Here is a 16,375-nt window from a genome sequence, read left to right as displayed (position 1 = left end):
AATCCAATAGAGCATCTTTTCCACGTCCATCCATCTCCCTATGCCCATAACCCCACATATTTACCCCACTAATCCCCTGAGCCTACACATCTTGGATATTAAGGGGTAATTTAGCATGGGCAATCCATCTAACCTGCACATCTTTGGAGTGTGGGAGGAATTCGGAGCACTCAGGGGAAACCCACGCAGACACAGGGAAATCGTGTAAACTCCACACAGTCACCCAAGGCTGGAATTGAAACCAGGTTTCTGGCATTGTGAGGCAGCAGTGCTAACCATTGTGCCGGTGTTGTCTCAGCGCTGGCTCCTTGAAAGAACTGCCCCATATACCTGCCTTTTGCCAGTAAACCTATGCTGAATCATGGAAGATTACAATACAGAGTAACATAAAAGTGAGGATATACAACCTCAGGAACACTAGCACTTATTACACTGTCCAGATTTTTGAACCATTGTTCTTTTCTAGTGGACATCCCATGTGACTCACCTTTCCGTTTCCGCTGTGACAATAATCGGTGTGTGTACATCCATGAGTTATGCAATCATGTAAATGACTGTGGAGACAGAAGTGATGAAAAAGAAGAACACTGTAAGTTTGTTGTTCACTGTTATTCACCGTTGATCCATATAAAGCAACCATTTCACGTAAGCATGCACACAACAGCGGCAGCTAATGGTAACTTTCTTTCACAACTAGGTAAACCACCTACGCCTCACCCTTGCACAACCGAGGAATACAAATGTGGGAACGGAGACTGCATTCCTGTCCATCATGTGTGTGATAATTATGCTCACTGTGCTGACCAATCCGATGAATTGGGATGCAGTAAGTATGCAGATATGTAGCTTGTATAACCAGAATATTGTGATCCAAATGTCCTGGTCCGAGATCCTCGGAGTTGGGACTTAAAATGGGAGATGAATGTAAGGACCCCATGGAAGCCCTGACATACACACATGTGCTGAAGTTGCTTGGGAAGTTTAAACTTCTGAAGGGCTGATTATGCTTCAGGAAAATAAAGGAGACCATACCCCTGTCTACATCAATGGGACAAAGCGGAAAGGGTCAAGTGCTTCAAGTTTTTAGGTGTCCAGGTCACCAACAACCTGTCCTGGTCCCCCCCATACCGACACTATAGTTAAGAAAGCGCACGAACACCTCCACTTTCTCAGAAGACTAAGGAAATTTGGCATGTCACCTACAACTCTCACTAACTTTTACAGATGCACCATCGAAAGCATTCTTTTTGGTTGTATCACAGCTTGATATGGCTCCTCCTCTGCCCAAGACCGCAAGGAACTACAAAAGGTCGTGAATGTAGCCCAATCTATCACACAAACCAGCCTCCCATGCATTGGCTCTGTCTACACTTCCTGCTACCTCAGCAAAGCAGCCACCATAATTAAGGATTCCACACACACCGGACATTTTCTCTCCCACCTTCTTCCGTCAGGAAAAAGATACAAAAGTCTGAGGTCACACACCAACCGACTCAAGAACAGCTTCTTCCCTGCTACTGTCACACTTTTGAATAGACCAACCTTGTATTAAGTTGATCTTTCTCTACGCCCTAGCTATGACTGTAACACTACATTCTGCACTGTCTTGTTTCCTTCTCTATGAACGGTATGTTTTGTCTCTATAGCACGCAAGAAACAATACTTATCACTATAGGTTAACACATGTGACAATAATAAATCAAATCAAATCAAAAATAATGGTAAAATTGACTTTGGACTGAAAGTATACAGCAGCATAAATTTGGTAGCAGTATGGAGAAAACCTTACAACATGTAATTATAAGATTTTCTCTGTACATGGTGGCACAGTGGTTAGCACTGCTGCCTCACAGTGCCAGGACACTGATTTGATTCTCAGCTCGGATCACTGTCTGTGTAGAGTTTGTACGTTCTCCCTGTTTCTGCATGGGTTTCTTCTGGGTGCGCCAGTTTCCTCCCACAGTCTGAAAGATGTGTGGAATACGTTGATTGGCCATGCTACAATGCCCCTTAGTGTCAGGGAGACTAGCAGGGTAAGTGGGATTATGGGGATAGGATCTGGGTGGGATTGTGGTTGATGCAGACTTGATGGGCCAAATGACGTCCTTCTGAACCACAGAGATTCTATGTTATGTATTTGTGGAAATATTGAACTAGAAAGTCTTGTCTAGTGCATAGTACAAGTCAACCAGACACCTACAAACTGTAAAACAACCAAGAACGTATATGTGTCTGTGATACTTTAACTAATCATCTATTTTCTACAATATATATTTATTTTCAGTCCTTATTGCCACCATGATAAATGACTTGTGAACTGTACAGCTGAAATCATCAGTGACACACAACAATAAAAATTAGTGGTGATAATTTAGGACTTACAAGATCATCAAAACAATTTTGGGCTTTAAACATGTGGCTGGCAGAATTTCATTTTGCCATCAATTTGTATCGGAAATATATCTCAGGAGTGAGGTTGATTATCTAATTTCCTGGTTTACTTCACTTTGAGAAGCAAAACAAACTAATGAATAGTTGACTTATTATTGTCACATGTCTTGGGATATAGTGAAAAGTATTGTTTCTTGTGTGCTATACAGACAAAGCATACATTCATAGAATACATAAAGGAGAAAGAAAGGGGAGGGTGCAGAATGTAGTGTCACAGTCACAACTGGAGTGTAGAGAAAGGTCAGCTTAATATAAGGTAGGTCCATCTATAAGAGATTGAAACTGAGTGTTGTTAAAGAGTTTGGAGTATTTGGAGTACAGTTTTAAAATTATAGAAGAAGAGTAAAAGATAGAATTAGAGGGTATGCTGGGGATAGCTTGAAAGAAGTCGCCTGCTCCAGCACCAACTGGAATAGTATGATACACAGTTTTACAGCAACCAGTGCAAAACCATTTGAGATACTTTACAGTTACGTGGCTTAGTGCTAGGCCTGAGGCCAGTGTGCAGCCACTTTCTAAAAATCTAGGACAGTTTATAAATTTAGCTAGAACCTGATTGATATTCTGAGTGTATTTCCAGCTGTGCCCGTAAAACATTTTACAAAAACAGCTGGATAGCAAAAGTATGCATTTGCACATGTGCAGACACAAGCCCTTCCCCGGACTGAGTTCAGTGCTAGGATCCAGCAAATATAAACTGCACTATACTTTCAGCCTTGGAGCAGTAGCTGTGGCCTTGGCTACAATTACATTGCTGTGATAAACTGTAGGAATTGGCTGATCAATCTGTATGTCAACTCTTATTCCACACAAAGGGTGGCATCATGAGCTTATGTTTACCATTTGCGAGGATGCTGGTGGGGGCTCAAGATCCGGATGTCACAATTCTTGCTGGGGAAAACACAACTTCCAATCTTCCCTGCCCCTCGCTGGTGATGTTATCAGGTTCATGCCCACAATGGTTGTGAGCCTGATTTACATACATTTCCATGGACTTTAATATTATTAACATCCCCCTTGCCACATCTTAACCCCTCGCCATAAGTCGACACAGTTTACAACAGGTTCACAGAACCTATTGTGGAGCTCTCCCGGGGGATACACAGAGGTATGTACAGCCCCCAGGGGATGATGGACACAGCCAGGCAGCACCCTGGCAATGGCACTTGCTGTGGAGATGCCAGCATTGGACTGGGGTAAACACAATAAGAAGTCTCACAACGTCATAAGAACATAAGAAATAGGAGCAAGAGTAGGCCATCTAGCCCTTCGAGCCTGCCCCGCCATTCAGTAAGATCATGGCTGATCTGTCGTGGCTCAGTTCCACATTCCCGCCCTCTCCCCATAACCCTTAATCCCCTCTCTTATCAAAAACCCATCAACCCGCGTCTTAAAAATATTTAGCGAGGCAGCCTCCACCACTTCAACGGGCAGAGAATTCCAGAGATTCACCACCCTTTGAGTGAAGAAGTTCTTCCTCAACTCTGTTCTAAACCGCCCCCCCTTTATCTTGAGGCTGTGCCCCCTAGTCCTACTGTCCTTTCTGAGCGGGAAGAGTCTCTCCACCTCTATCCTATCCATCCCATTCATCATCTTATACGTCTCAATGAGATCTCCCCTCATTCTTCTAAACTCTAACGAGTACAAGCCTAGTTTATTCAGCCTCTCCTCATAGCTCAACCCCCTCAACTCCGGCAATCCAACAGGTTTATTTGATAGTAAATGCCACAAGCTTTCGGGATGCTGTTCCTTCGTCAAGTGAGTGGAGAGTGGTCTTAGTTTGCAATGGGAAAGGTTCAGTGAAGCATAGTGAGGCTACTTGAGGGTCAAGAAATGAGTAATCTCACCAAATCATCTTGCTTGTTCTTTCCAATGCATGTTTTGCCAAAGACTAATGTGTTGAAGTAAATTATAATGAGGGATAACCGCATTTTACCACTATTAATTAAAAGTATCTTGTTCTTTCTTTAGACCATGATACAGAACGATCTTGCGCAGAAAACCTCTGTGAACACAACTGTACAGATTTGAATAATGGAGGTTTCATCTGCTTTTGTAGGCCTGGGTACAAAGTAAGAGAGGATGATGTGACCGCCTGTGATGGTAAATCCATAATTTGTGTGTTACATATTTTACCAGCTTATTGATTGTTGGAAGTTACCTGGAAGAGGTGTGCTGTCTGATACAAAGACTTGCCCGACAGCTAAAACAAGCCGTTCCTCTATTCATGTTGTGACTTTCTTGTGAAATATTATTAACCATTGAAAATCCATGCCAGCAACAAGTGGTTACAAAGCATCAATCAGAGTATGTTTGCGTACGTACATGAAGTTCTGTCTTTCTCAAATTAACAGGGAACAGAAACATGAACTTGCATTTACGATAATGTAGAAAAACAGAAGCAAAATTTGCTCAAAAATGAGAGCTGAGCTGAAGATTGATATATTCAGAGGGACATCTGAAAGCTTGATTAGTGTGATTGATTTTCAGGATGGTCTTATAGGAGTAGAGGGTCAGTCATTTAGGTGGAGAAGTTTTGGGTGGAAATTCCAGAACATTTGAAAGTAGTAAGCATGGCCATCAATGATTGGGCAAGGAAAGTTGGGGAAGTACAATTAAAGTACCAAAGCTGGAGGAATGTAGCGTTTTTGCAAGGTCGTCGAGCTGGAAAAGATTACAAATATCAGGAGAGGTAGGCTTTAATTTTTTTAAAAAAATAGGGGTTAGGGTGCTGTGTTTGATATACTGGAGGACAAGGGACCAATATAAAATAAGGGTTTTGAGTTATTTGGGAGAACAAGTTGCAGTTGCACCACACAAGTGGCAGGCAATGACCATCTCCAAGAAGAGAGTATAATTATCTCCCCTTGATGTTCAATGGCATAACCAATGTTGAATATCCCATTATCAACATCTTGAGGATTGCATTGAACAGAAACTTAATTGCGCCAGCCTGTAAATACTGTGGCTATGAGAGCAGAAATGAGGCTGGAGTTTTGTGGTGAGTAACTCGTCTCCCAACTCTGCAAAGTCTGTCCACCAGCTACAAGGCACAAGTCAAGAGTGTAATGAGATTCTCTCCACTTGTCTGGAGCTCAAACAACATTCAAGAAGCTTGACACCATTCAGAACAAAGCAGCCTGCTTGATTGGCACCCCAACCACTACTTTCAACATTTATTCCCTCCAGCACTGATGCCCAGTGGCATCAGTATGTACCATCCACATGATGCACTGCAATGACTCTCCAAACCTCCTTCGACAAGACCTTCCAAACTTGTGACCTCTGCCACCTAGAAAAACAAAGGCAGCAGATTAGTGGGAATGCCACAACCACTCCTGACATTGATTTTGGGCAGTACGGTGGCACAGTGGTTAGAACTGCTGCCTCACAACGACAGGGACCCAGGTTCAATTCCAGCCTGGGTGACTGTCTGTCTGGAATTTACACATTCTTCCCATGTGCAGGTTAGGTTGATTGACCATGCTAAATAGCCCCTTAGTGTTAGGGGGACTAGCAGGGTAAATATGTGAGGTTATAGGGATAGGGCCTAGGTGGGATTGTTGTTGGAGTAGGCATGATGGGCCAAATGGCCTCCTCCTGTACTGTAGGGATTCTATGATGGTGTTTACCTCTAATTGTTTGTGACTAGCCTCTTTTCCTTCTGTTTCCCACCTCTTCCCACCACCACTAATCCTTGACTATCCCAGACAACTTTTCGATTGGATGACAAATATAAAAGCAAAAGATCCCTCCCAGAATATCTAAGATCCCCTGGCTTCTGGCCTCTTGCACATTCCCCATTTTCATTGTATCACCTTTGGCAGAAATACCTTCAAGCTTTCTCAGCCCAAATTTTACAATTCCGTCGATAAATCTCTCCACCTTCTTATCTGGCTGTCTTCAAGGCACTCCTCAAAACCTAACTCTTTGTCCACATTTTGGAACACCCTTCCAAAATGTCCTTTAAGTGTTTTGGTGTAAAATTTTGTTAATCACTTCTGTGGGATATTTCACTATATTAAAGGTGAGATACACATCTACAAGCTGTTCTGGTGAACAGTCACACTTCAAATATTGGGCAAAAGTTTGAAAATGCTACTGCTGACAAGGTACTGATGTGATATTAGAACTGCCTGAGAGAACTAAAGTTGTTTTTAATTGGAGGAGAGGGGGAGACATCAAGAGGAGGAGACTTGAACCAGTTTTAAAAATACCACAAGTCACAAAAATGAAGATGTTTGTTGTATATCTTAAGCCTTTCAAGGGTTTGATATCCACTGTTTGGTTTGAATTGAGTCTCCGCATTTAAACAATTTCTTACTGCAATTTTTTTTCTCAATATTCAGATATCAATGAGTGTGAGATCTTTGGCACCTGTCCCCATATTTGCAAAAACAGCAAGGGAAGCTATGAGTGTTTCTGTGCGGAGGGATTTCGATCTGTTGTGGAAGAACATGGCACCCAGTGTGTGGCAACTGGTAACTGCATTCTTTAAATATTGTTTTACATAAGAACATAAGAAATAGGAGCAGGAGTAGGCCATCTGGCCCTTCGAGCCTGCCCCGCCATTCAATAAGATCATGGCTGATCTGTCGTGGCTCAGTTCCACTTTCCGGCCCTCTCCCCATAACCCTTAATCCCCTCTCTTATCAAAAACCCATCAACCTGCTTCTTGAAAATATTTAGCGAGGCAGCCTCCACCACTTCAACGGGCAGAGAATTCCAGAGATTCACCACCCTTTGAGTGAAGAAGTTCTTCCTCAACTCTGTTCTAAACTGCCCCCCCTTTATCTTGAGGCTGTGCCCCCTAGTCCTACTGTCCTTTCTGAGCGGGAAGAGTCTCTCCACCTCTATCCTATCCATCCCATTCATCATCTTATACGTCTCAATGAGATCTCCCCTCATTCTTCTAAACTCCAACGAGTACAAGCCTAGTTTATTCAGCCTCTCCTCATAGCTCAATCCCCTCAACTCCGGTATCAGCCTAGTAAACCTCCTCTGCACTCCCTCCAAGGCCAAAATATCTTTGCACAGGTGCGGCGCCCAAAACTGCACACAGTACTCCAGTTCTTGCATCCTGCAAAATCAAATAAAGAACAATGTCATTTTCATAAAGTTGCTGTATTTGTGCTGCAGATGCAAACTATACCCACCACACATGTTTAAGGTTAAGAGTGTTACAAGCATAAGTGCCCTTTTAATGACATGACAACCATTGACTACCAATCAAGCCATCCAGAACTAAAAATTAATTAATTTAAGTATGAAATCTTATTCCTTCAAGTTCTGAATTGTTTTAAGAAAGTTTAAAAATAGTTTTTTAAAATAGTTTTTCCTTTATTTTTTTTTATGTACTTTCAATCCAATCTTTATTTTCCTCTTTATTTCTCTTTTCGTACCCTGATTTGTCACTTTGTTCACTGCCTTTAATTCATCCTCCACCTCATTCTTTCTACTGTCTTTATCACAATCTCAAAGCCTCTCAAGCTTCCCACCACCATTCCACGCTCCCCCCCCACCCCACCGGCAACTCCAGCCCCCCATCCTGAACTGGTTTGCCAGCACTGACCGCCACACCCCTCCCACACCCCCAAACCACTTCTTTGCATTTCTCCTATCCACAGAACTAGACATAAATTTAATAGGCTCAGGATTAAATCATATTCAGCCTTTTCATTTTTGCTTATTTACAATCTTAGTCAGGTTAACATTTGGGTCTGCACTGGGCATTGGAGACTCCTAACCAAAATAGGCAGGAGCTTCACTTTAGTGTGACAATGTGGTGTGAATGGTATAGATGTCTGCATTCCAAACAGGGGACATAGAGGCCAGAATTTATCCGCCAGCCTGTCCCGATTCCAGGGGGCTAAGGTTCAGAGGAGGCATTCTCCATCAGCCTCAGGCGGAATCGTACAAACCTCAGGTGGACATCCCGATAAAATTCCATCCAAAGTAATCCCACGTGCGGTTCTTCACCTGTTTTCAAGAGTTATTCAATTTAGCTCCTCTGATGTTCAGAGATGCCAGGAGCTGATTTTAACATAGGGACAGAAATATATGGGTCAAGCCATTTTGTGGCTTCTGAACCATGAACTCTGCGTTCATACGCACTTTGCATTATATTTTTATCTCTGAGATACATGGACAAGGAGGGCTTGGGTTTTGCCAGCTACAATGCAGTGTGGGAGTAATGTGGATGAAGAGGTGGGCTAGTTAGAAAACCTGTCCCTTCTCAGGGATAGCTGTCCAACTCCCAAAATCTTTCTTATGCCTCCTTTGCTTTATCTCTCCATTCTCCAACCTCCTCCAAACTCCCATACCTCAGCCATGCCCCCTTGTGTGCCCATGCCCCTTCATACTCCCATTCTCTCTCATTCTCCTCATGACCCTGCCAGGCTCCTCCATGTATCCTCCAAAATCATTCTCCCAGTATCTGCAGTGCGTCAACTTTAGAATGTCTTTGAATGAGCATTAAATACTAAACTCCTAGCAATCTAATATAATTGCCATTCAAATCACACTTTGTTTGAATGAAAATCTCATTCATAAAAGTTATTCTAAAAAATTAAATTCTCTAATGTGGTCAGTCTGTTATAAAAACAGACACTGATTCACTTACCACATCAAACATAACTAATCCTTTAATAACCTCTTGAAACTGTCAATCAAAGAATGCACACAGCGCCCTGCTGCATAAGTAGTTCTGGAACTTTTGTAACTCAGTCAAACATCTGTAATGGGCTCAGCTATGCCGACAAACACTAGAAAACCAAAAAAATTAAGTCTATTGAAACTCAAAGAAGATAAACTTTTTCTTTCCAAGCCACACTGGATGTCCTGTTAATCCAGGAGCAGGTGACTTCTGTTCTCTATGTGAAAACTGTTTTCCTTTCCAATTTCAAAACACTCTGGACATTTAAATCACTTCAGATCATTAAACCAAAGGTCCAGAGCAGTATGCTTTTCAGTTTTGAATTAATCTGAGCAATATTCCCAATGGGAAAATTATTCTAAAGCATCTCAATATTGCTAGTCAATGTAATGGCTACATGCCTTTTGAGAACATATGCCCATAATCAATCATAGTCATCTACTTTATGAGACAGCATCTAATAATGGCATGTGAAGTTGTCAAAATATTTAACAATTTTCTGTCAGAATAGTCCCAACTCCTCAGCAGGGTTTCCTCAGTGATTACAAGCAGGAGAAAATATTAGGAGTTGGTAAGAAATTCGAATTTCCTCTCGGGCTCACAATAGTGACCCCAAACTGAGATGATGTGCATGTGGGAGCTACACGGCAAGGCCTTCCTGACTCACAAAAAAAAATCGTATAGGGTCGGAAAGGGAGAGGAAATTGAAATTTACTGTCAGTAATCTCTAGATTTCAGGTTTCCTAACCCTATTTCACTAGCCCCACCCCACTCCACCCCACCTGTGAGAAGGCAAAATTTCAACATCCAGTCACCCAGACTTGACGAATCTAAAATATTGATATTTGTTTTACTTTGTCTCATTTTGATTTGTTTTATCCTGTTGGTACCTAGAATTATTTCCACTGTTGTTAATGAGTTACTTTCTCTCATTTTCTGGCTTCAATCATGCTGCATATGTTCTAAAGATGGGCAACACATATGGAAAGATGGCAGACAGATTAACCTGCCCAAGAGGTGCTTCTTGCCCTAACAATAGCACATTGCACACACCCATGTCTGATGGCAAAGTGCTGATGGAACGCACAGTGCAATGAGTATAGGACGGAAACATTAATAATCTTTCCTGTTGAATTTCAGGGAATCCTCCCATCCTACTTTTGCCAGATAGTGTACGAATTCGGCGATACAGCATGTCATCTGACCGGTATACAGACTATATTCAGAATGAGGACGGCATCAAAGCCATTGATTATATCTGGGACTCAGAAGATCCAGACCTCAGTATGTAAACAGTGTTAGAATTGGAGTTAATTATGATGGTCGAATAACCTGTGGATCTTTTTTATATGATTCCGGTATTGCCCCACGCCATTCCCACAATCCCAATCTTCAATAGCTACCCACACTCTGCATGCCAAAACTGACAGCTTTCATTGTGGGGGTAGACATTTCCTAATTTCCCACAATTTCCTTGGATTTGGGCCAGTTTCTCAAAAGTTTGTAGTTCACAGCCCCTGAGGGAAATCATGAACCATAATCTGGATAAGAGAACCTGTAAAAAGATAGGTTCAATAAATCCTACTTATGACTCCATGCCAACTCACACCACACCACCCTCCTGCCCCAACCTGCAGTTGCACCACACATTCTTCATGCCAACCTATGCCCCACCCTAGGGCCCCAATACCATGTCACTCTGCCCTCCCCCAGTGGCCTCCTTTACCCTCTATGCAATGCCCCCTTATGCCCTCCATACAAACTTATGTTGTCTGTTCACCCCCAATGACCCCTCATGCCCTCTATGCCAACCAATGCCCCTCCACCAATCCCACTGGCCCCTCATACATTATGACAACTATTAAGATTCCAATTGATAATAGAATTGGACAAAAAGATCCCAGAATGGAACCCTGGCTTAAAAGACCATCGCTGGAATTTTACCACCCCGCCCTTTGTCCAGCACGAACCTAACTATAGGTTTTACCCTTCCAGGCACAGAAACATTAAACTAAATCAATTTAAATCTATGCCTTATTTGTAATGTTTACCAATACCAATATAAATCTCTTAAAACTATCCTTGTTTTCCTAACACAACTTATAGCATCTCCATGCTTAATCACCCAGTGTGCACTCTGTCCCGATCCAACAAACCTTATAGTAACTATAGCATGTGTACAAAAGCTTTTTAAAAAATGAACTATTCATAATTTCCTTTGAAAACTGCTATTGCCATCTCCTTAATTTGTCCTTTATTTCACAGAAATTGAAAAGCCAAAAATATCAAAGCGTATATAGGATTGATTAAATTTGAAAACACCAAGGAGATTTCCTTCAACTGCCACTCTCTGTTACATACATCTTGTCTTTACCTTGCGATGTGGTTCATTAGTTCTACACCCAGCCACCAAGTAAAGAACTCCATCATATTAGAAACATAGAAAAACTACAGCACAAACAGGCCTTTTGGCCCACAAGTTGCGCTCGAATGAGCAAATTGCAGCTGTGCATTTTTCACTTACCTTCCCAAAATGTGGAGTGCACCAAGTATTGAATACACTACAAGGGGAAAAGCACATCACTTGTTTAATCCCATACATTTCCAAGGCACAATAAAAAATAGCTGCAGCTTTTTTCTATCTTCAGGTGTTGTGTACTGGACTGTCCTGGGACATGGCTCAGAATTTGGCGCTATAAAGCGAGCTTTTCTCACTACGTTTGATGACAATGGAAACAATCCAGCTGCAGCTGTGGACTTAAATCTGAAATATATAGTGACACCTGATGGCATTGCCGTGGATTGGGTTGGAAAGTAAGGAACAAAAAAATTGTTGATCTAAGTCGGGTATTATTTGTACTTTAGTTTTAATAATTAAGATTGTTTGGGGAATTGCATTCTTCATGATCAGTTGACCTCTTTGAATCAGCTTCACCAGTTCCTACTAAAATCCTCAGCAAGGATCGAGAACAGATTTTATATTTTCCAACCCCTCCTTTTCCTCAAAGACCCCCCCTAACTCTGATGCACATTCAAGGTAATTCAGAACCTATTTTCCATCTCCTTACAGATTTTTTTGGCTTAGTTCTCCCCTCAGCCCACTTGAAGCATTGCAGCATGGACTGGGATAACACATATGGCCTTTGCATCAATTTTTCTCATTAAGTAGATCAGAAATCGGAGAATGAATTGCATTGAATCAATGAAAAAAATTACCTTTTCTTGTGCTAACTCTCATTTCATAGAATCCCCACTGTGCAGAAGGAGGCCATTCGGTCCATTGGGCCTGCACTGACTCTCAGACAGAGTGTCTTACCTAGGTCCTCTCTCCTATCCTTTGCTCGTAACCCCACACATTTTACCATGGCTAATCCATCCAACCTACGCATTTTGGGATACTAAAGGACAAGTTGGCATGGCCAATCTACTTAACCTGCACCTCTTTGGAATGTGGGAGGAAACCGGAGCACCCGGAGGAAACTCACACAGACACTGGGAGAACATGCAAACGCCACACTGTCACCCAAGGCTGGAATTGAACTTGGGTCCCTGGTGCTGTGAGGCAGCAGTGCTAACCACTGTGCCACTTTGATATAACAAATAATTGAAAAGACGTTAAAACATTTTCAACAAACTCCAGTTTGATTGGCCCAGGTAGAATGTTGAGTCAAGTTTGGTAATGCCAATTTTCTTTGTTTTTAAAGGCATATTTATTGGACTGATGCCAGCACAAACAGAATTGAGGTGGCAAAACTAGACGGAAGGTACAGGAAATGGTTGGTTTCCTCTCAACTTGACCAGCCAGCTGCTATTTCTGTAAATCCTAAGCTTGGGTAAGTAAATTGTGAAAAATCAGTTCCACAGTGAGATTCTTTACACATTTTAGATTTTAATATTTAATATTCCTTACAGACATCAGTGATTTGCTTTAACTAAGAGAAAAGCTATGCCCAGAATTTTGCTGCCCCACCCACCAGGGAATTGGAACAGACGAGGGGTGGACAATGGAACGGTTCATTGACCTCAGGCAGGATTTTATGGTTTTGGGATGAGCAAGGCCATAAAATCCTGCCCTATGTCATTCTGAAAAACATTGAACACTTGACTTGAAATGATAAAAGGATTAATTTAAATTCTTCCCCCTTGTTCCTTACAAACAGTTTCAATTCCAACTTAAATGTACAATTTAGCTCAATTGATACTCTCCTCTGGTCTCACTGTGCTCTTAAACACCATTTCTGGATTTAAACACAGAAATAAGGCTGGCACTTTAGTATGGTACTGATGGAATGCTAAATTGCTGGACCAGACATCAAAGCAATGCCCAATCTGCCCATTTGGAAGAATTGCACCATTTGAAGATCAGGCAGCTCTCAGTGCCAGCATTCTGCCCACAGCCAAAGCATAAATTAACTGGCTAATGATCTCATTTGCTATTTGTAGGATTTTGCTAAGTCAAATTTGATTACCATCGTAGCAACAATAATTATTTGTAAAAAATGATTTGTTGACTCTGATATGCTTTGGAATGTTCTGTGATTATGAATTAAACTCTTTCTTCTATTATTACCTTTGAAAATTTAATTATTTAAAACCCTTTCACAGGCAACATATGAATATATTTTGATCAAAGATTAAAAAGATGTAAAGATAGAAAGATATTCCTTCTTAACACATTTACTAAGAATTTAGTGTAGTTTACAATTTCAGGTATTACCTGGTAAGAAGTTAGTTGGCTAAGAATTACTTTAATATTTACATAAGCACATAATTTAATTCTGCTTTTTTTTCATTTTTTTGCAGCAGAAAATGAAGCAAGTGTAGGAAGTTATGTATTTATTCGTGTTTTCAATATTAGACTTCATAATATTGGAACCAGAAAGTATGATTCAATATCTGTGATTAGTAACTGGGCTGTCTCCCAATATGTTACTCATTCAAATTCCTTATCATAAGACAGATCAGTGTCTCCAATGAGTCAAACTTATTAAATTTACAAGCTTTGAGTAAGATTAGAGATTGCGAAAAATATTGAATTATCAATCCTTTCATACACTATAGTAAATATACGAAACAAACTCCTAGGTGAGGGAACTGGAATGAAACCCAGTGAGAAGTGGGTTTGATGGTTACAATGGAATTTATGCCTAGCGCTTGTTTTTTTCAGGGATAAAGAAGTAATTTAGTGTTCCCTAAAATAAAGAAGTAGGGAGGAATGTGAGAGGAAAATGCATGTTAGTATAATCGTACATGGACTGTGAAATAAGCAGCCATTTTTTGCACTGGAGTTTCTGGTGCTTTTACATGTGTAGTGAGTATGACCCATAGCAAGAATTAGAGCAGCAATCTACTCTTTTACTCCTGAGTTAGAGCCGAAATAGTACAGATTGATTATTGTAAACTTTAACACTCTGATAAGAGAATAACAAATGCAGATGAGAGTTGCAATTGGCGATAAGTTCAAAATTGTTGATTACAAAGAAAAGGTAGTTGGCAGAACATTAAATTAGTAAAGTTAGCAAGACATTACTTAACTTTTATCAATTCACTGAACTGTTTTCTATGCCTAATATAAATGAAATTGTTAGTCCTTTAAAACTGAGCTAATGATCAACTTTTATGCCAACGGAAATCTTGGTAATAGTGTGCGAAAGGTCAGTATATGTCTGAAAATACGAATGCAAAGACCCCAGTCATTTCAGAAAATCATAGGATGCAAATGTATTAGTTACTTAAGTTAATTTAATATCTTTTTTTTCTCATTTTAAGTTTTCTATTAGGTTTCAGAGCTTGTCAGCACATTTATGCCATTTCTTTTGACTGAAGTTCACCCTAAATGCTAGAATTTAGGCTGCAGGTTCCAGACTGGCAGGATTAATCTTCTCATATAAAAAGAGAAAATTCTAACTGTGCCATAAATGGAGAGAAATTGAATGACTAGGCCTGTGTTCGCTGCAGTGTAGAAAAGTGAAAAAAGATTTTATTGAAATGCATAAAATTCCGACAGACTAGATGCAGGGGTGATGTTCCCTCCGGCTGGGGCATCTAGAAGAAGCAGTCACAGTCTCAGGAAATGGGATGAGCCATTTAGGACTGAAATGAGGGTGGTGAACATATGGAATTCTCTACCACAGAAAGCTGCAGAGGCCAAATCATTGAATATATGTAACAAGTAAATAGATAGATTTCTGGACTCTAAAGGCATGAAGAGTGTTAGCATAGGGGATCAGCTGTGATCATATTGAATGAAGGAGAAAGGCCAAATGGTGCTCCTATTTCCTTTGTTTTTATGCATTTTAATTCTTGAATGGATACAGCAAATTCATTTATATATCCTGCCATTAATCTTTATTTCAGTATGTTCTACTGGACAGATTGGGGCAGAATTCCCAAGATAGAGTGTGCCTGGATGGATGGACAGCACCGGCATGTGCTGGTTAGCAGTGACCTGGGATGGCCTACAGGTCTTACTATAGATTATCTCAATGGTGACAGAATCTACTGGAGTGACTCCAAGGAGAATCTCATAGAATCTATGAAGTTTGATGGCACTGACAGAATACTGGTTATTAATGGAGGTGAGATTTTCACAAAGCCATTTTTCTGAGTTTAACAATAATATATCCACAGTAATGTTAGAACTCCAAGCTTCAGAAAGTAACTAACTAAAGCTGACCCAACTAAATCAGTTATCATGTAATATCTAGCACAAAATTTGAAAATATTTCTCCAAGTTAAACTTGAAATAATGGAATTTTAGCATCTGCTATGTCCACGATATGCATCAATGTGCTTTCAGAATTGCTAGAATAGTTGTGTATTTTTAAAAGTAAAATATACTATATTCCAAAAAATAAATCTCCCCTGATTTTCTTTGCTCTGATACTGTAACTTGCACAGATGGAAGTTGTTAAGATAACCATAGGGGATCATCATTAGATCTCCCCGTGGCCCTCATTGAATATGAACTCCCTTATTAGGGAAGTTGAGACTTGCCCAATAGGGAAGAAGCAATGGGGAGAGTGGAGCTGGCTTTGCTAAAGCCAGCACTCGATAGTCTCAGGACCAATCTGAACACTGTAAATATTGAAAGGCGTTCAGGTGTCACTATAAATAAAAGGGTGATTGGTGACGGAAAACTGTCCTTGGTAAGATTTTTGTATAAGTAAGTCTCTTTCACTACAAGCCAATTCAAATTGGATGGCAAAGAGGTTGAAATGGACAAATACAAAGATAGCCAATTTTGGGACCAATGTCTGCATCTCAAGG

At 40.7% G+C, this 16,375-nt stretch overlaps 1 protein-coding gene across 6 annotated transcripts in view; it reads left to right on the top strand.

Annotated features, from left to right (window-relative positions):
* Positions 1-16,375, top strand: part of lrp2a (low density lipoprotein receptor-related protein 2a) — a 298,347-nt gene that overhangs the window by 253,877 nt on the left and 28,095 nt on the right. For all 6 annotated transcript variants that reach the window (XM_080199227.1, XM_080199226.1, XM_080199224.1 and 3 more), the window contains 8 exons: positions 467-589; positions 698-826; positions 4,423-4,554; positions 6,801-6,932; positions 10,247-10,390; positions 11,755-11,920; positions 12,811-12,939; positions 15,464-15,684. In XM_080199227.1, coding sequence (XP_080055353.1) covers positions 467-589; positions 698-826; positions 4,423-4,554; positions 6,801-6,932; positions 10,247-10,390; positions 11,755-11,920; positions 12,811-12,939; positions 15,464-15,684 — 1,176 coding nt within the window. The remainder of the gene's footprint in view (positions 1-466; positions 590-697; positions 827-4,422; positions 4,555-6,800; positions 6,933-10,246; positions 10,391-11,754; positions 11,921-12,810; positions 12,940-15,463; positions 15,685-16,375) is intronic.

The sequence above is a fragment of the Carcharhinus amblyrhynchos genome, chromosome 11, assembly GCF_965287045.1.
Source record: "Carcharhinus amblyrhynchos chromosome 11, sCarAmb.v2.hapA, whole genome shotgun sequence".
Taxonomy (NCBI): Eukaryota; Metazoa; Chordata; class Chondrichthyes; order Carcharhiniformes; family Carcharhinidae; genus Carcharhinus; species Carcharhinus amblyrhynchos.
The sequence above is the reverse complement of the archived record's forward strand: the minus strand, read 5'-3'. Positions and strand labels throughout refer to the sequence as shown.